The sequence below is a fragment of the Staurois parvus genome, unplaced genomic scaffold (genome assembly GCF_062004578.1).
Source record: "Staurois parvus isolate SC_StPar_1 unplaced genomic scaffold, SC_StPar_1.0 ptg001380l, whole genome shotgun sequence".
In the NCBI taxonomy this organism is placed as follows: Eukaryota; Metazoa; Chordata; class Amphibia; order Anura; family Ranidae; genus Staurois; species Staurois parvus.
This window is the reverse complement of record NW_028319176.1, coordinates 87,174-107,500: the sequence shown is the minus strand read 5'-3', so window position 1 is coordinate 107,500 and position 20,327 is coordinate 87,174. Positions and strand designations below refer to the sequence as shown.

Sequence of the window (20,327 nt, the reverse complement as noted above, 5' to 3'; positions counted from 1 at the left end):
TCGCCTGATCCTTACCAGAACTGTAAGCAAGGCATAGCAGTTAAGATGGCCACTGGCCTTAAAGACAGTACGGATTCCCTGGTGAAGTCCAGATCAGGGATCTTGGAGATCTTCAGATCGTATTATTCAGACCTTGTGGGAAGAAAGGACCTTAGCCGGGACAAGATGGAAAGCTTTCTGGATTCTACTCCAGGATTGGGAAATGGTGCATTAACGTTTGATGAATTTGACAGAACCAATTTCAGCGGATGAGGTAGTTCATGCTATAGACAAGCTGGCTACCAAAAATTCGCCTGGGCCAGATGGATTGACAGCTGAATTTTACAAGTGTTTCAAATCCATTCTGGCTCCCTTTTTAGTGGAGGGTTTTAACAGCTGTCTAGAAGAGGGTTTGCTCCCTCCCTCCATGAGGCAATCCGCTGTGATTCTTCTGTCAAAAGGTAAAGAACCCTCAATGATTGAGAACTGGCACCCCATCAGTCTTCTCAATGTTGCTAGAAAGATCTTGGCAGAGATTCTTCTTGGCCGCTTGTCATCAGTAGCAGGCGATTTGTTGTCCAGCCATCAGCACTGTTCGGTCCAAGGTAGAAGTACCTTTTCAGCAGTTTTGGCTGTCCGGGAGGCTTTGGAACAATGCAGGGCTGAGAACTTCCCACTTGTTAATGGTTGGGTTGGGCGGCCTTTTGAGGTTGGCTCTGGTGTGCGCCAGGGATGTCCTTTGAGCCCCCTGCTATATGCTATCACAATCAACCCCTTTGTAAGAAGACTAGAGGGTGCATCATTGTGTGGGGTGCCTCTGGGCATTGCTGGTGCACCGGTCGTGGCCTATGCTGATGATGTGTCTGTTATTATCTCTGGGACTGAGGAGGCGCAGGAGGTGGTCTCTGTGATAGAGCAGTACATGGAGGCTTCTGTCTCTAAAGTCAATCATGAAAAGAGTGAAGTTTTCTACATGGGAGAGGAGGGTAAAAGCTTTGAACTTCCAGATGCCTTCCTGGAGCCCCAGCAGGAAATTAAAATGTTGGGCATCAAATTTGATCCTGGTGACTATGGTCATCGAAATTGGGAAAGCAGCTTGGTGGATGCCAAAGTAGCGAGCTGGAAGAGATGAAGGCTGTCCTTGAGGGAGAGGGTTGACTTGATTAAAACTTGCGTGATCCCGATCTTTTTATATGTCAGCTTTGTCTGTATCTTTCCAGTATCTCTCTATGCAAGGGGCTGTTTTTTTCCAACTGTTATGGGGAAATAGGCTGAATCTGATCAAACGCAATGTAACTTACCTGTCCAGGCAGGAAGGTGGCCGAGGAATGGTTAACCCGATAGTTTTCTTTTCTTTGCTCTTTTTTAAGTACAGTCTTGGTAATATGTTAGCAGAGACCCCGCTGTGATGGGTGGGTATTTTTCAATCTTGGTTTAAGCCTTTTCTGGGTTGCTGGGAAGATGGCAGGCCAGTGAAAAGACTGAGAGTCCGACATGGCAAGCTCTCGGCTTACGTTGTCCCCGTGCCTGAAAATACTTCAACAGTGGCAGGTGACAGTGGAGGATATCCGGTTCCTTCCTAGTAAGCTTCTGGGGGAGAGGATTTTGGCTTCTTTCAGTGTGTCACTGGCCTTAAAGGATTGCCCAGGCTCCGTATTGAGGGAGGGGTTGCGTTTAATTAATTTGGAGAGAATCCCTTTGAAGTTTAGGGATCAAGCCTGGCTCGCTTTCCATGGAAGGCTCTATGTGAGAGGGAACCTGAAGCACCGCCCTGTGGATGATCGGGATTGTCCTAGAGCAGAGTGTGTTGGTAAAGTGGAGTCTATGGACCACTTTCTGCTCCAGTGTCCCTTTAACATAGAGCTGTACAAAAGGGTGGGGAAGGTTCTGAGCATCCCCTTTCTCTATCGCATGAGTTATGCAGAGTGGGTGTACGGGGCATTCCCAGCTCGCTGGGACTTTGATTTGGATACACTTTTTCTAGTTAGTATAGTTGTTAGTTACTTCATGTGGAATGCACGGTGTCAGTTACCCTGTGGAAGTCCTCCCTGTTGAGCTGCTGGTGCACAATATTCTGGGTGAAGTTGAGAAGGGCAAGGAGCCTTCGGGTGGTCTGGATAAGTGCGTGGAGGAATATCAGACCTGCCTTTAGTGAACTGTCCATCTCTGGGGGAGGGGCTCTTTTCTTATGCTGGTCTTTTCCCTTCCTTAGGTTTTGTTGGCTAAGATCTTCTTTTTGCAGAAGGGCTGCATGCATAATGGGGGCGGGGTTGTTTCTTGACCTCGCAGGTTTGATGTCTGGTGTACTGATGTGAGTCTTGGTAAGATTTATTTCCCCAGTAATGACAGTTTAACTTTTGAGAGTTTTGCTTTTGTCCGACAGCAGATTTTGCTACATTTATTTTCGTTTTTGTGTCAATATGTATATAATTCTTTATTTTTGTATATTCTGTATATGATTTTATGTTTATTGATTGCAAGACATTTAATAAACAAAAACTGGGAAGAATGCTCCTTACATTGGTGATCAGAGAGAAGAATGTCCCTTACACCGGTGGTCAGAGAGAAGAATTCCCCTTACATTGGTGGTTAGAGAGAAGAATGTTTCTTATATTGGTGGTCAGTAGGAAGAATACCCCTTACATTGGCAGTCAGTGGGAAGAATGTCCCTTACATTGGCAGTCAGAGAGAAGAATGTTTCTTACATTGGGGGGTCAGTGGGAAGAATGCCTTTTACATTGGTGGTCAGTGGGAAGAATTCTCCTTACATTGGGTGGTCAGTGGAAAGAATTCTCTTTACATTGGTGGTCAGTGGGAAGAATTCTTCTTACATTGGTGGTCAGTGGGAAAAATGTCGCTTACATTGATGATCAGTGGGAAGAATGTCCCTTACATTGGTGATCAGTAGGAAGAATGTCCCTCACATTGATGGTCAGTGGGAAGAATGCCCCTTACATTGGGGGTCAGTGGGAAGAATTCTCCTTACATTGGTGGTCAGTGGGAAGAATCTCCCTTACATTGGGGGTCAGTGGGAAGAATGTTCCTTACATTGGTGGTCAGTGGGAAGAATGCACCTTACATTGGTGGTCAGTGGGAAGAATGTCCCTTACATTGGGGGTCAGTGGGAAGAATGTTCCTTACATTGGTGGTCAGTGGGAAGAATGTTCCTTACATTGGTGGTCAGTGGGAAGAATGCTCTGTACATTGGTGATCAGTGGGAAGAATTCTCCTTACATTGGTGGTCAGTGGGAAGAATTCTCCTTACATTGGTGGTCAGTGGGAAGAATGTCCCTTACATTGGTGGTCAGTGGGAAGAATGTCCCTTACATTGGGGGTCAGTGGGAAGAATGTTCCTTACATTGGTGATCGGTGGGAAGAATGTCCCTTACATTGGGGATCAGTGGGAAGAATGTCCCTTACATTGGTGGTCAGTGGGAAGAATGTCCCTTACATTGGTGGTCAGTGGGAAGAATGTCCCTTACATTGGGGATCAGTGGGAAGAATGTCCCTTACATTGGGGGTCAGTGGGAAGAATGTTCCTTACATTGGTGATCGGTGGGAAGAATGTCCCTTACATTGGGGATCAGTGGGAAGAATGTCCCTTACATTGGGGTCAGTGGGAAGAATGTCCCTTACATTGGAGGTCAGTGGGAAGAATTTTCCTTACATTGGTGGTCAGTGGGAAGAATGTCCCTTACATTGGTGGTCAGTGGGAAGAATGTCCCTTACATTGGGGGTCAGTGGGAAGAATGTTCCTTACATTGGTGGTCAGTGGGAAGAATTCTCCTTACATTGGGGGTCAGTGGGAAGAATGTCCCTTACATTGGTGGTCAGTGGGAGGAATGTCCCTTACATTGGTGGTCAGTGGGAAGACTGTCCCTTACATTGGTGGTCAGTGGGAAGAATGTCCCTTACATTGGGGGTCAGTGGGAAGAATGTTCCTTACATTGGTGGTCAGTGGGAAGAATTCTCCTTACATTGGGGGTCAGTGGGAAGAATGTCCCTTACATTGGTGGTCAGTGGGAAGAATGTCCCTTACATTGGGGGTCAGTGTGAAGAATGTTCCTTACATTGGTGGTCAGTGGGAAGAATTCTCCTTACATTGGTGGTCAGTGGGAGGAATGCCCCTCTTACAGACAGATAATTGGTAACTGTATTTAGTTATCTGAAAGGCAGACATTACTTGTGGATCCCCCACCAACCTCTGGACTGGAGGAACCTTGGTAAAAATAAAAACCCTGCTGTACTGTATGAGAATACTGCTATGTTGTAACCTTACTGAAGCTTTCACAGCTGTATAGTATAAACAATGGGAGTTTGCCGGATCCATTCTAGAACACAACTCTGCAGTAAAAGTAACATGAAAAGGCTCCCATGAGGACATCAATGGAGAGGTTCCTCGCTCCTGGCCCCACTGCCACCCAATGACTTCACAAGCTGTGATGGCACGTCCTCAGTTATTGGGGCATAAACAAAGCCGGAGCTTTCTCTGCCTCAAAAGGTTAAAAATACGCCTGAAAGGGCAAGATAAACAATTATGAAAGGAAATTCACATATAACACTTCCTGAGAAAACCAATTCTTCCTGATTTTAAGGAATAAGCCAACACAGATAAGCCGAAACAAACACGCTCCGTCTAGAGGCCCTATGGGTGGCTGAGGAGGCCCTGTTATATCCAAGAAGGTCCAATACTTTCCGGAAGGCCAAAAACTGACATTTTTTTATTTGCTTGTTTTTTTCTCCCATACGCATAAGGGCTCTTTCGCACGGCGGTGTCTGCTCTGGTCAGCATCTGTGAACAGATTTCCATCCTAATCATGGAGAACAGAAGAGATATCATCCATGCTTTCCACCAGCCTTAAACTGGACCCATTTTAGGTCTATGAGCAGTCAGATGTAAATAGATGTGTGCAGGGCTGTGGATAAGAGGGTACCACTGGTCCTCCTGTAAGGGGCCCAGGCCAGCAGGGGGGCCCAGGCAGCTGGGTGAATCGGATGTGGGCAGGGAGGGTGATCAGCACGGCTGGGGGGCAATTACTGCAACTGATCCCCTGTAGGGATCTCTCTGCAGTAGCTGAAAGCTGGCTTCTTCTCCTCTCCTTCCCGCTGGTTCTCAGATGCTGCAGAGGAAGCCATACAGGGGATCGCTTCCAGTAATTGCCCCCTGCCTCACTCATCACCCTCCCTATGCACCATACGTTTCCCCCCCACTGCCCAGGCCCCCCATGTGTGCCCCCCACCCCCACAGTGTTGCCGGTTTCCCTCCTCTGCAAGCACACAATAGGATCCTTCAGAATGCAGAGTGGGGGAAGTTCCAGTAAACATTTCACATTTAATAGCGCCTTCCTTTCCTGAATGAACACAATGAATGATTGGTAATAATCACTCACTGTGTTAATTCACAAATGAAGCCTAGTATACTTTTTTTTGGGGGGGGGGGGGCTGCCGGGTTGGCTGTATGGAGCCCAGTGGTTTCTAACAGCAGCCCTGGACGTGTGTCCATTTGCATTCTTTTACCTTTTACATTTGCAAATCAGAAAAGGGGGCAGAGAGACTCGGAATAGACATCATAGACATTAGACGATATCTGCGTACTCTGGAGTTCAGCTTTAAATAGTCAAGATAAAAGCAACAAGGCATAGAGAAGGTATACTCAAAATATTCAGAGAAAGTATAGCAAATAATACAGAGTGTAAAGAACCATCTGTGCTACACACTACCAATGCGAAGCTCCAGCTACATTTTTCTTTTTAAGAGCGTTAGGAAGGTTTTCATGTAACGTCATCTGCTCATTGGAGAAATTGCTCCTCGCTTTCCCTCCAGTGAGAGGGGTTTAATTGCAAATGGAGGTTAACTAGTTTCAGACTTTGGGCGTGCTACTCATGCCCCAAAAAAGGTCATCATTGTTCACAGGACATGTGTAGCACATAAATTGATGGTGCTATATGAGTACCATAAATAAACAAAATAAAGTGCTAGTACACAGGTGTCAAACACAAGGTCCATGGGCCAAATCCGGCCCTCCAGGTCATTTCATGTGGCCCTTGCACCTCTCCTGCAGGCACCCCCTTGTCTCTGCCCACACCTTGAATAGAACTCCTCTCTCAAATCATGCACCTCTCAGTGCAGCTGCAGCACCCCCTCATCTCATCCCCTCATCAGCCACCTGGTCTTTGATGTACCTGACATCTAGGATGATTATTCCTACATGCGCATAATCCATGCGTTTCTGGTGAGTGCGCATTGCTATCATTTGAGGCAGTAAGAGCTCTGGAAGTTCGCATCACTTCAGAGAACACCGTGGATATTATATTGTATTGACTTTTCACTGCTTTCAATATTTTTTTGAGCGCTGCACTTTTATTATTTACCCCCTCATCTCTGCCTACCCCGGTCTCAGCATTCAGCAGACTCTGGTAACTGACTCCTCCGGTCCTCCTCCAGCCCCCCCCTGCACTTTCTGCTTTCCAGCTCTGCACCCCAAAGGGGTGCATGTTGATGTTAGGGAGGGTGTAGGATTCTTGATATCTGATGTAATGGGGGGTGGGGTGCTCTGGACATCTAGTTTTACAGATACAACCAGCCCTTTGAGGGCAACCATAATAATGATACGGCCCGCGATGAAATGGAGTTTGACACCCCTGTGCTAGTATGTGATTCATACTACCACAGTATGTCTTTACCTTGCAGGGGATTTTGTTTTGTTTTTTCTTTTTTTTGGACGTGGTTTACTAGCGCTTTAAGTCATATAATAAAATAAAAAGTTCTCCCTGCAAGATAATGACTTAGGGGTTGATTTATTATTATTATTATTATTATTATACAGGATTTATATGGCGCCAACAGTTTGCTCAGCACTTTACTATATAAGGGAGACAGTACAATTACAATACATTTCAGTACAGAAGGAATAGGAGGGCCCGGCTCGTGGAGCTTACAATCTAAAGGAAGGGGGAGATGATACAAAAGGTGATAGCTGCGGGGGATGATCTGGAGGAGGTGATTCAAGTACAGTTCTTAGGTGGAGGTGGGGTAGGCTTTCCTGAAGAAGTGAGTTTTCAAAGATCGCCTAAAGGAAGACAGGGTGGGGGCTGACCGGACATGCTGTGGAAGGGAGTTCCAGAGGATGGGAGAGGCTCTGGAGATTTTATAAAGGCAAATAGACTGTGCACTTTGCAAGGCGACAAACAACGTAAATTTTACTATCCACGCACACTTCAATGGGCTGCCCCATGTGTGTTTGTCACCTAAAAGAAGCTCCTGCACCTTTCTGGGCGACAAGCTTCATGCGGTTTTTTTAAGGTGCATTTTGCTATGCAATTCTGTCGCATGACAATCACCAAATTGCATCACCTTTGGGGGTGGCATTTAGAATGAATGGCACCCAAACACACATCGAGCAATTTGTAGTGCTTGCCATGTGATTTTAAATTTTGGGAATAATTGCAGCGATTTTGCCTGCAATTCCAAATCGCCAAGTGTGAATAGGGCCTACAAGAAAAGGAAAAAAAAGAAAAATAAAAGTTTTGGCTGAAGTCGGACTTTCGGGAAATGTTCTGAGGCCAGGCCACCCAAACCAGATATACACCCAACAAGTGCAGCAAAATCCTGACAGATACAAAGTCGCTTTCATGTACAGCAGGAAAAAAACGTTCTTTACTCATTACTCATTCATTCATGTTTTGATCAGTCAGGATTATTTTGTAACATTTTAACTAGAAGAAAAAAAAAACAAGAAATGAACGGGACTTACGAGTACGACTTCAACTCCTCTTTTCCTAAAAGAAAAAAAAAACAGGATGATTAATAACAATGTAACAATGTAGTAAATGAACTGACAAGTAACTTATAAAAGGCCTCAAATTCAATATTTAGGGACCATGCACATTTTTAAGTATTTTATATGCCTTTGTGCATATTCCTTGCACTTTCCCACATGCGAGAGTCGCAGGCAGGGCTGCTGTTAGAAACCACGGGGCCCCATACAGCCAAGCTGACAGGGCTCCCCCTCGAAAAAAAAAACAAAAACACTGTCTACTAAGCTTCAGTTATGAATGAACACAGTGAGTGATCGGTACCAATCACTCATTGTGTTCATTCAGGAAAGGAGGGGGCTGGCAAATGTGACATATTTACCGGATCCTTCCCCCACTCTACATCCTGAAGGATCCTTATGTGTGCTTGCAGCTGCCAGTGGGAAGGAGAGGGGGGAAGCCAGCAGCACTGCAGGGGTGGGGGCACACAGGTGGGCCTGGGTAGCAGGGGGAAACGTATGGTACACAAGGAGGGTTATGGGTGCGGTGGAGGGGGGGGGGGGGCAATTACTGGAACCGATCCCCTGTATGCCTCTCTCTGCAGCAGCTGAAAGACAGCAGGAGGGAGAGGAGAAGACACCAGCTTTCAGCTGATGTAGAGAGAGTCGTACAGGGGATTGGTTCCAATAATTGCCCCCCCCTGCCGATCACCCTTCCTGCCCACACCGGACTCACCCAGCTTCCTGGTCCCCCCTGCTGGCCTGGGCCCCGTACAGGAGGACTGGTGGTACCCCCTTATCCATGACCCCGGCCGCAGGAGCCGTGTACAGCCTGCCAGCCATACAAGCGAATGGCTGTACTCTTGTAAATGGCAATGTTTCTTTGCAGCAGAGCTTACCTGCACATGAGCAATCAAGAAATTTCCTGAACGAAAAACGTCTACATTCAGGAAACATGCTGGATACACATGTGCAGGTAAATCATCCAGAGGTGTGGAGCAGCTCTTTGACAGGATGAGGTGGAGAGGTGAGCAGATGATGTCATGGGCTCCCCCTGGTCCACAGGTGAGGAGCAGCTTTTTGATTGGATGAGATGAAGAGGCGGGGTGGATAATGTCATGGGCTCCCCCTTGTCCAGAGGTGAGGGCCAGCTCTCTGATTGGACGAGTTGGTCCAGATGTGGTCATAGGCTCCCCCCCATCCATAGCTTTGGGTCAGCTCTTTGAATAGATGAGGTCAAGAGGTGAGGTGGATGATGTCATAGTCTCCCCTTGTCCAGAGGTGAGGGACAGCTCTCTGACCGGATGAAGTAGAGAGGTGGGCAGATGATGTCATGGGCTCCCCCTCCTCTAGAGGTGAGGGGCTGCTCTCTTATTGGATGAGGTGGAGAGGTGGGCTGGATGATGTCATGGGCCCCCCTCATCTAGAGCTTAGGGTCAGCTCTTTGAATGGATGAGGTGGAGAGGTATTATGTCATAGGCTTCCCTCTGTCTATAGCTTTGGATTATGTCATAGGCTTCCCTCTGCCTATAGCTTTGGGTCAGCTTTGGATTATGTCATAGGCTTCCCTCTGTCTATAGCTTTGGGTCAGCTCTTTGAATAGATGAGGTCAAGAGATGAGGTGGATGATGTCATAGGTTCCCCTTGTCCAGAGGTGATGGGCAGCTCTCTGACTGGATGAAGTATAGAGGTGGGCAGATGATGTCATGGGCATCTCTCTGTTTGGATGAGGTGGAGAGGTGGGCTGGATGATGTCATGGGCCCCCCTTTATCCGGAGCTTAGGGTCAGCTCATTGAATGGATGAGGTGGAGAGGTGGGGTGGATGATGTCATGGGCTCCCCCTTGTCCAGAGGTGAGAGGCAGCTCTCTGATTGGACAAGGTGGAGAGGTGGGCCAGATGATGTAGTGGGCTCCCCCTCGTCCAGAGCTGTAGGGCAACTCTCTGGATGGATGAAGTGGAGAGGTGGGGCAGATGATGTCATGGACAGCTCTCTGACTAGCTGAAGTCACAATCACCACCTCATCCAATCAGAGGGCACCTTGCATTCACTAAAAATAAAAAAGGTGTACTCTAAATGGCGGTGGGGCCAAGTGACTCCGTGTTCAGCGTGCAGAGGAGAAATCGCTCAGCACAGGACCTGGAAGATCGCGGCCATCACTGTATGTAACATGGACTACTACCGTGATTTCCAGCATCCCTCCAGATATCAGATATGGATACTTCCATTGAGCCATGCTGGACCAAAGATAATTCCTGGAGTTCTGCTTTAACTTCCGCTCGCAAGCACAAGAACTAGATCACCCCAGGCAAGCTAATCAAGATGGCCGAAGATGCCAAACCTGGAATCAGAGCGGGTCTGTAGTGGTGATTGGTGAATGAGCGCGGGAAAGTCTCGGCGTTGGAGTGGAGATAAGTAAAGAAGAGTTTAGTTCCATTTTAAAGAAAATATTCATTTTTAATACAGTAAAGAAAGGTTGGAACCCCTTTCAATGCATTTAAAATTGCATATTGATATGCGTTCCCTGTTACAAATGAGCCCCTATGTCTACAAGGCGGTGGGATGGAAAGGTTCACTTTCAGAGGAGGAAATCTCCGAGGGATGTGCCCTGGAAATATCTCATCTTTTTCGTTGCAAAAAAAATCTTAAAAATGCTAAATATTTATCTTGCATGAGAACATCAAAGTTGTATCCAAACATTCCCAACGTAAATGTTTATTTTTGTTTGCTGCCTTATAATAATTCTAGAGTCCATTGAACAATATTCTGATCTTCAGCTGTGGGAGGAAAAAGGACCAGAAGGACGGCTCACTCGGCGTGTCGGTTGGGTGTCTGTTAGGAACTGACACTGATAAGACGGGAAGCGAAATGTCCATTATCTGAAGACCTCTATATAAAAGCACTGCTTGGCAGAATTCAGTTTTGACATTTTTTGGCTTAGGTCAGTGACTTGAGATGAATTAAAATGATTGGCTCAGCATTACAGCCAGTCAACTGGCATTTTCAGAAGATGAGATCAGCAACTGCAGCTTCTATATATATGATTCTTGGTTAAAGTAAACCTGTAAGGTCATAACAACTGCTATTGCTGACGCATTTTTTTAAAGGTTCAGGCTCCAGGTTATCATCCTGTTCCTGGCTTTACTACCTCCTATGGTACTTATGTGGAACAAACATGGAGCCAGACAAGTCTGAACAGACTGAACTCCAAATCTGCATGTTCGGCCCAACTTGGTGACATGATAAGGATGACCATACATGCCCCCTTTAAGACCAGGTCAGCAACAGCAGACCCCATATTTGTCTTCCCACAGGAATTTCTGCAGTTGCAATATGGAAGTGGAAATCAGGCTTGCAGCGCTCTTTACAGATGATGGGCTGACAGAGGAAGTATAGGGGGTATACAGAAGTGAGAATGCGCTGAGTGCACATTATTGGTGTGGTGATGTTCCCTATTATTTGGGAGGGAGGAGACAGGACAGCAAACAGGCAGCAGATGGCACAATGGCAAAGAGAGAAAGCAGGAGGTGAGGCGGTGGCACAGAGAGCAAGCAGGAGGTGAGGCAATGGCACGGAGAGCAAGCAGGTGGTGAGGCGGTGGCACGGAGAGCAAGCAGGAGGTGGAGGACAGTAGAACAGAGAGTGAGCAAGTCAGGGCATTGGTGCAGATATCAAGTATGGGATAAGAGCAATGGCACAGAGAGCAAGCAGGAGGAGAGGCAGTGGAACAGAGTGCAAGCAGGAAGTGAGATAGTGGCACGGAGAGCAAGCAGGAAGTGAGATAGTGGCACAGAGAGCAAGCAGGAGGAGAGGCAGTGGAACAGAGTGCAAGCAGGAAGTGAGATAGTGGCACGGAGAGCAAGCAGGAAGTGAGATAGTGGCACGGAGAGCAAGTAGGAGGTGGAGGATAGTAGCACAGAGAGTGAGCAAGTCTGAGCATTGGTACAGAGAGCAAGTATGGGATAAAATTAGTGGCACAGAGAGCAAGCAGGAAGTGAGATAGTGGCACGGAGAGCAAGTAGGAGGTGAGATAGTGGCACAGAGAGCAAGCAGGAAGTGAAGCAGTGGCAAAGAGAGCAAGCAGTAGGTGAAGCAGTGGCACAGAGAGCAAGCAGGAGGTGGAGGACAGTAGCACAGAGAGTGAGCAAGTCAGGGCATTGGTGCAGATATCAAGTATGGGATAAGAGCAGTGGCACAGAGAGCAAGCAGGAGGTGAGACAGTGGCACAGAGAGCAAGCAGGAGGTGAGATAGTGGCACAAAGAGCAAGCAGGAGGTGAGGCAGTGACACAGAGAATAAGCAGGAGGCAGAGGGCAGTGGCACAGAGGGCAAGCAGGAGGCAGAGGGCAGTGGCACAGAGGGCAAGCAGAAGGCAGAGGACAGTGGCACAGAGGGCAAGGAGGAGGGAGAGGGCAGTGGCACAGAGTGCAAGCAGAAGGCAGGGGGCAGTGGCACAGGGGGCAAGCAGGAGGGAGAGGGCAGTGGCACAGAGGGCAAGCAGGAGGGAGAGGGCAGTGGAACAGAGGACAAGCAGGAGGGAGAGGACAGTGGCACAGAGGGCAAGTGGGAGGCAGAGGGCAGTGGCACAGAGGGCAAGCAGGAGGGAGAGGGCAGTGGCACAGAGGGCAAGCAGAAGGCAGGGGGCAGTGGCACAGAGGGCAAGCAGGAGGGAGAGGGCAGTGGCACAGAGGGCAAGCAGAATGCAGAGGGCAGTGGTATAGAGGGTAGTGGCACAGAGGGCAAGCAGGAGGCAGAGGGCAGTGGTACAGAGGGCAAGTAGGAGGGAGTGGGCAGTGGCACAGAGGGCAAGCAGGAGGCAGAGGGCAGTGGTAGAGCAGATGTAGAATTGCAGACTATGAACAATGTCACCATTTTATTTTGTGATTCAATTCCATAACTGCCAATCACAAGACAAAGACCAGTCTATGGACCCCAATATGCGCTTTATAAATAACTTCTAGAATATTTTTTTTTTTTTACACATAAAATGGTATTTGGTAATTGTTAAAATAAAAAGCTCATATAAACAGAAAAATACATCAGCAATGAATCCTAAACCCCAATCAAGCTGTGAGCCAGCAACATTTCCGGGGCCAACCTGCAGGATAGAGATGTGCCTACCCAGCCCCAGGGGATTATGGGAATACCCCACAATTAGCAGCCATGGTGTAACTGGATAAAATAGTCCTAGGCATAGAGGGAAATCATAGGCATTCAATGGCACCATATGGGCATGCTGGGACTGGTAGTTCCTCTGGGGCGGGAGGGCCTGGGCTAACTGTTTAAGTGCTCTGGCCACCAGACGTTCGAAGCCACAGCAGAAGCAGGAAAGTCTAGAAAGCAAAAAAACAGGAAGTACGGCACGAGTGCACAATCAGCACGGAGAAGGTGGCAGGGGAAGGGGGGGTGGCGAATGTGCGGGCGCGCTGAGTTGGCCTCGCCGTGCAGGTCAGTCACCATGACAACCAAACAAGGCCTCAGCGTGAAATGCTGCCATCTGATAAAGTGCTCCACAGCCAAGAGTTCACTGGATGGGACGGCCCCGACAAATAGTCAATTATTTAAAAAGAAGGGGGACACAAGCGTTCAATTCCGCACCCTATGTGTGTGTGGAGAGAGCCCGGCACATTTCACAGGACGACAAACCGCACATAAGCAGAACTGGTGCTGATCCTCCTTTTAGGGCCCATTTGGACCATTGCGGCCATACACGTTACAGGCTTTAATGAATTGTTAATTTTGAATGGCACCCCAAGACACTAAGGCAGGGGTCTCCAAGCTTCTCAAACAAAGGGTAAGTATACTGTCCTTCAGACTTTAGGAGGGCCGGATTAGAAAATGTCCTGGACCCAGCAATAGTGAGAATAAAAATGGCCGCAGGGTTGATGGTCAGTAGGAGGAATAGTGCCCCATCATTGGTATCAGTAGGAGGATTAGTACCACATCATTGGTATCAGTAGGAGTAGTAGTGCCCCATTATTGGTATTTGTAGGAGTAGTGCCTCATCATTGGTATCAGTAGAAGGAATAGTGCCTCATCATTGGTATCAGTAGGAGGAATAGTGCCCCATCATTGGTATTCGTAGGAGGAATAGTGCCTCATCATTGGTATCAGTAGAAGGAATAGTGCCCCATCATTGGTATTCGTAGGAGGAGTAGTGCCCTATCATTGGTATTCATAGGAAGAGCAGTGCCCCATCATCGGTATTAGTAGAAGGAGTAGTGCCCCATCATCGGTATTAGTAGGAGGAGTAGTGCCCCATCATCGGTATTAGGAGTAGTGCCCCATCATTGGTATTAGGAGGAGGAGTAGTGCCCCATCATTGGCATTAGTAGGAGGAGTAGTGCCCTATCATTGGTATTTGTAAGAGGAGTTCCTCATCATTGGTATTAGTAGGAGTAGTGCCCCATCATTGGTATTCAGAGGAGGAGTAGTGCCCCATCATTGGTATTCGGAGGAGGAGTAGTGCCCCATCATTGGTATTCGGAGGAGGAGTAGTACCCCATCATTGGTATTCGGAGGAGTAGTGCCCCATCATTGGTATTCGGAGGAGGAGTAGTGCCCCATCATTGGTGTTAGTAGGAGAAGTAGTGCCCCATCATTGGTATTCGGAGTAGGAGTAGTGCCCCATCATTGGTATTCGGAGGAGTAGTGCCCCATCATTGGTGTTAGTAGGAGAAGTAGTGCCCCATCATTGGTATTAGTAGGAGGAGTAGTGCCCCATCATTGGTTTTAGTAGGAGAAGTAGGGTTTCATCATTGGTATTAGTAGGAGGAGCAGTGCCTCATCATTGGTATTAGTAGGAGGAGCAGTGCCTCATCATTGGTATTAGTAGGAGGAGCAGTGCCTCATCATTGGTATTCGTAGGAGGAGTAGTGCTCCATAATTGGCATTAGTAGGAGGAGTAGTTCCTCATCATTGGTATTATTAAAAGCAGTAGTGCCCCATCATTGGTTTTAGTAGGAGGAGTAGTGCCCCATCACTGGCATTAGTAATAGTGCCCCATCATCTGTAGGAGGAGGAGTAGCACCCCATCATCGGTATTAGGAGTAGCACCCCATCATGGGTATTAGGAGTAGCGCCCCATCATTAATATTAGGAGGAGCAGCACCCCATCATTGGTATTAGTAGGAGGAGGAGTTCCTCATCATTGTTATTAGTAGGAGGAGTAGTGCTCAATCATTGGCATTAGTAGGAGTAGTGCTCCATCATTGGTTTTAGGAGGAGGAGTAGTGCCCCATCATCAGTATTAGGAGGAGTGCTCCATTATCGGTATTAAGAGGAGTAGTGCCCCATCATCAGTATTAGGAGAAGTGCTCCATTATCGGTATTAAGAGGAGTAGTGCCCCATCATTGGTATTAGTAGGAGGAGTAGAGCCCCATCATTGACATTAGTAGGAGTAGTTCCTCATCATTGGTATTAGTAGGAGTAGTGCACCATCATCAGTATTAGGAGGAGGAGTGCCCCATTATCGGTATTAGGAGGAGTAGTGCCCCATCATTGGTATTAGTAGGAGGAGTAGTGCCCCATCATTGGTATTAGTAGGAGGAGCAGTGCTCCATCATTGGCATTAGTAGGAGCAGTTCCTCATCATTGGTATTAGTAGGAGGAGTGCCCCATTATCGGTATTAGGAGGAGTAGTGCCCCATCATTGGTATTAGTAGGAGGAGTAGTGCCCCATCATTGGTATTAGTAGGAGGAGTAGTGCCCCATCATTGGTATTAGTAGGAGGAGTAGTGCTCCATCATTGGCATTAGTAGGAGTAGTTCCTCATCATTGGTATTAGTAGTAGTGCCCCATCATCGGTATTAGTAGGAGGAGTTGTGCCCCATCATTGGTTTTAGTAGGAGAAGTAGGGCTTCATCATTGGTATTAGTAGGAGGAGTAGTGCCCCATCATCGGTATTAGTAGGAGGAGTAGTGCCCCATCATTGGCATTAGTAGGAGTAGTTCCTCATCATTGGTATTAGTAGGAGGAGTAGTGCCCCATCATTGGTTTTAGTAGGAGAAGTAGGGCTTCATCATTGGTATTAGTAGGAGGAGAAGTGCCCCATCATTGGTATTCGTAGGAGGAGTAGCGCGCCATCATCGGTATTAGTAGGAGTAGCACCCCATTATGGATAGTAGTAGGAGGAGTAGTGCCCCATCATTGGTATTAGTAGCAGGAGTAGTTCCTCATCATTATTAATGAGAAGTAGCGCCCCATCATCGATATTAGTAGGAGGAGTAGTGCCCCATCATTGTTATTAGGAGGAGTAGTGTCCCATCATTGGTTTTAGTAGGAGGGGTAGCACCCCATCATCGATATTAGTAGGAGGAGTAGTGCCCCATCATTGGTATTAGTAGGAGGAGTAGTTCCTCATCATTGTTATTAGTAGGAGGAGTAGTTCCTCATCATTGTTATTAGTAGGAGGAGTAGTTCCTCATCATTGTTATTAGTAGGAGGAGTAGTTCCTCGTCATTGTTATTAGTAGGAGGAACAGTGCCCCGTCATTGGTAGTAGTAGGAGGAGTAGAGCCCCGTCATTGGTATTAGTGGGAAGAATAGTGCCCCATCATTGTTTTCAGTGGAAGAAGTGCCGCCCCATTGTTGGTTTCAGTGGGATGAATGTTGCCCCAAAGGCTGGGGAAAGGGTAGCAAAGGGCCACATTTGGCCCTCGGGCCGCAGATTGGAGACCCTTGCACTAAGGCAAGACACCTGTGTTGGAGCATGCCATGACAGTGCATTGCGAGACAAGATCTGTGTCATGTTTGATTTTCAAGACATTTTGGTGCAGCAGCAGCCATTCATTTCAATGGGCTACCACAACGCAAAGCAAGTTACCAAATCGTCCCTTGGGCCGGACTGCCCTTGGCTCTATTTTACACAAGGGGCTAATGTGGACCAAGAGTGGCTGGCTATGTTTCTACTTACAGTGGGACCAAGAAAGAGTGGCTACGTTCCTACGCGCAGTGGGACCAAGGGAGGCTGGCTACGTTCCTACGCCCAGTGGGACCAAGGGAGGCTGGCTACGTTCCTACGCCCAGTGGGACCAAGAGAAGCGGTCTACGTTCCTATACACAATGGGACCAAGAGAAGCGGTCTACGTTCCTATACACAATGGGACCAAGAGAGGGTGTTTACGTTCCTACATAAAGTGAGAAGAGGGGAGGCTGTCTACGTTCCTATATACAGTGAGACCAAGAGAGGCTGTCTATGTTCCTATATACAGTGAGACCAAGAGAGTGTGTCTACATTCCTACATACAATGGGACCAAGGGAGGCTGGCTACATTCCTACAAACAGTGGGATCAAGAAAGGGTGGTTATATTCCTACATACAGTTTGACCAACTGAGGCTGGCTACATTCCTACATACAATGGGACCAAGAAAAGGTGGCTACATTCCTACATACAGTGGAACAAAGGGAGGCTGGCTACATTCCTACATACAGTAAGGTCAAGGGAGGCTGGCTACATTCTTACATACGGTGGGACCAAGAGAGAGCGGCTACATTTCTAGAAACGTTGGACCATGGAGAATGAACATAGACACTCTCTAACAGGAAGTCAGATCACAAGAATTCGGAAATATGAATGAGACTGCGAGCCACAGAAGAGACTTTCCTGTTAGAGGGTGGCTATGTGTGTTCTCCATGGACTTTTTGCTCACTTCTGAGATGGACTACAGACGATGGACTATGGGACTTGTAGTGCGCATAGAGCAGAAAAACACAGTAAGAAACCATTTTTTATGAAAACTGGATTACAGGGCCTTTAAGCAGCTGATGTGTATGAATTATTTTTGGAGAATAAGGACATCATTATTGCCACTTGAGCTCCGGAAAGGTTTTACCTCCTTCATGGCCAGGCCATTACTGCTATTCAGCACTGCGCAGGGGCGGACTGACCACTTGGAAACTCAGGCGCTGCTCGAGGGCCCGGGGTCAGTAGGGGGCCCCATGAGATGCCCCTGGTACCTTTTTCATAGGCTTTTTTGAGTTTGGGCAAGGACACAGGAGCACCATGATCCCCTATTGCCCGGGGGCCCCATGAGTTGTCAGTCCACCCCTGGCACTGCGCTACTCTAACTGCCAACTGCGCGATCATGCAATACTGTATTGCAAATGAAATTTATGAAAAAAAATTTGCACAGAAACAGCTTTTTTTTGGTGGTATTTGATCACCAGTGGTTTTTTTTTTTTTAATGTAATAAAAAAAATAAAAGACAGAAAATATTGAAAAAAAGAAAACAAACAATATCTTTTACTTTCCGCTATAAAACATATCCCAAAAAAAAAAAAAAATCTAATTTCTTAAAACATTTTGGCCAAAATGTATTCTGCTACACATCTGATAAAAAAAAAAATCCCAAAAAGTGTATATTGATTGGTTTGTGTGAAAGTTATAATCTACAAACTACGGTATATATACTGGAATTTTTTTTTTACAATAGTAATGGCGATGATCAGCGAAAATGGGACTGCGATAGTGCGGAAGGCAATCTGACACTGACTGCCACTAATACAGTGATCAGTGCTAATACTATGCACTGTACTAATGACATGGCTGGGAAGGGGTTAGAATTTAGTGTGATCAAGGGGTTAAATGTGTACCCCACAATAATAAAAAAACATTCCTTGCACATTACCACCATACAAATCATTCAAATCTTAACCCCTCGCCCTCCAGAGGATTTCTCCTCTTTCTGACCGGGCCCTTTTATGTGATACGGCGTTGCGTTACTTTAACTGACAATTGTGCGGTCGTGCAACGCTACACCCAAATTAAATTTGTCCTTTTTTTTCCCCCACAAATAGCGCTTTCTTTCGGCGGTATTTGATCGCCTGTGCGGTTTTAATTTTTTTGCGCTATAAACAAAAGATTGACAATTTTGAGAAAAAAACAATATTTTTGAATTTTTGCTATAAAAAATATCCAGTAAAACAAAAAAATTTAAAAATCAAATTTCCTCATAAATTTAGGCCAAAATGTATTCTGCAACATGACTTGTGAACCTTAAAGGGATTTAGACCTTCATCAGAACACAGAGTGCACCAGGTGATTATGAACCAGACCCTCCCATTCAGAATCCGTCTGCACAGGACAGGGTGAAACAAACAGCTATTTCATCAGAACAACAAAAGGTCGGAATCTGCTACAAAGTTTGGTAAAATCCCTGCAATGTGCACTGGTCACCCAGAGGGGAGTTTTGTTTTTTTTCTCAACAAAAGTTGCTCGACGATTTGGTAAACTGCAATATGTTACATTTTTGTTTTTGGGTTGAATACTGCTTTAAGGCTTGGGACTTGGGGGGGGGGGGGGGGGGGGTGTACAGGCATTCGGTGGGATGGGGGGGGGGGTGGGACGGGCATCCGGTGGGATGTGACGGGGGGGACAACAGGCATCTGGAGGGATGTGGGGGGGGGGGGGACAACAGGCATCTGGAGGGATGTGGGGGGGGGGGACAACAGGCATCTGGAGGGATGTGGTGGGGGGGAACAACAGGCATCTGGAGGGATGTGGGGGGGGCAGGCATCTGGAGAGATGTGGGGGGGGGGAAACCGGCATCCAGGTGGGATGGAGGGGGGGGGTACAACAGGCATCTGGTGGGATGGGGGGACAGGCATCCGATGGGATGGGGGTATGGGATAGGCATCCGGTGGGATGGGGGGGGACAGGCTTTTGGAGGGATGTGGGGGGGGGGTGGAACGCCAGGCATCCAGGTGGGATGGAGGGAGGGGGCAACAGGCGTCTGGTGGGATGGGGGGGGACAGGCATCCAATGGGATGGGGGTATTGGATAGGTATCCAATGGGACGGGGGGATGGGATAGGTATCCAATGGGATGGGGGGATGGGATAGGTATCCGGTGGGATGGGGGGAATGGGATGGTACAGGCAGCCGATGGGATGGGGGGGGGGGATGTGATTGGACAGGCATCTGGTTGGGGGGGGGGGGGGACAGGCATCCAGTGGGATAGCTGGGGGGGACAGGCATTCGGTGAGATGGGGGGGGACAGGCATCCAGTGGGATAGCTGGGGGGGGACAGGCATTCGGTTAGATGGGGGGCAGGCATCCGGTGGAATGGGGGGGCAGGCATTTGGTGAGATGGGGGGGACAGGCAGTCGGTGAGATAGGGGGGGGACAGGCATCTGGTGGAATGGGGGGGCAGGCATCCGGCGGAATGGGGGGGCAGGCATCCGGCGGAATGGGGGGCAGGCATCCGGCGGAATGGGGGGGCAGGCATCCGGCGGAATGGGGGGGGGGGCAGGCATTCGGTGAGATGGGGGGGGACAGGCATTCGGTGAGATGGGGGGGGACAGGCATTCGGTGAGATGGGGGGACAGGCATTCGGTGAGATGGGGGGGGACAGGCATCCGGTGAGATGGGGGAGCAGGCATTCAGTGAGATGGGGGGGGCAGGCATTCGGTGAGATGGGGGGGCAGGCATTTGGTGAGATGGGGGGGCAGGCATTCGGTGAGATGGGGGGGCAGGCATTCGGTGAGATGGGGGGGGGCAGGCATTCGGTGAGATGGGGGGGCAGGCATTCGGTGAGATGGGGGGGCAGGCATTCGGTGAGATGGGGGGGCAGGCATTCGGTGAGATGGGGGGGGG

General features: G+C 48.1%; 1 protein-coding gene across 1 annotated transcript in view; it reads right to left on the bottom strand.

The window, feature by feature from the left end:
• Positions 1-20,327, bottom strand: part of LOC149436321 (inositol-tetrakisphosphate 1-kinase-like) — a 136,664-nt gene that overhangs the window by 59,378 nt on the left and 56,959 nt on the right. The window contains exon 3 of the mRNA XM_089661730.1: positions 7,733-7,757. Coding sequence (XP_089517856.1) covers positions 7,733-7,757 — 25 coding nt within the window. The remainder of the gene's footprint in view (positions 1-7,732; positions 7,758-20,327) is intronic.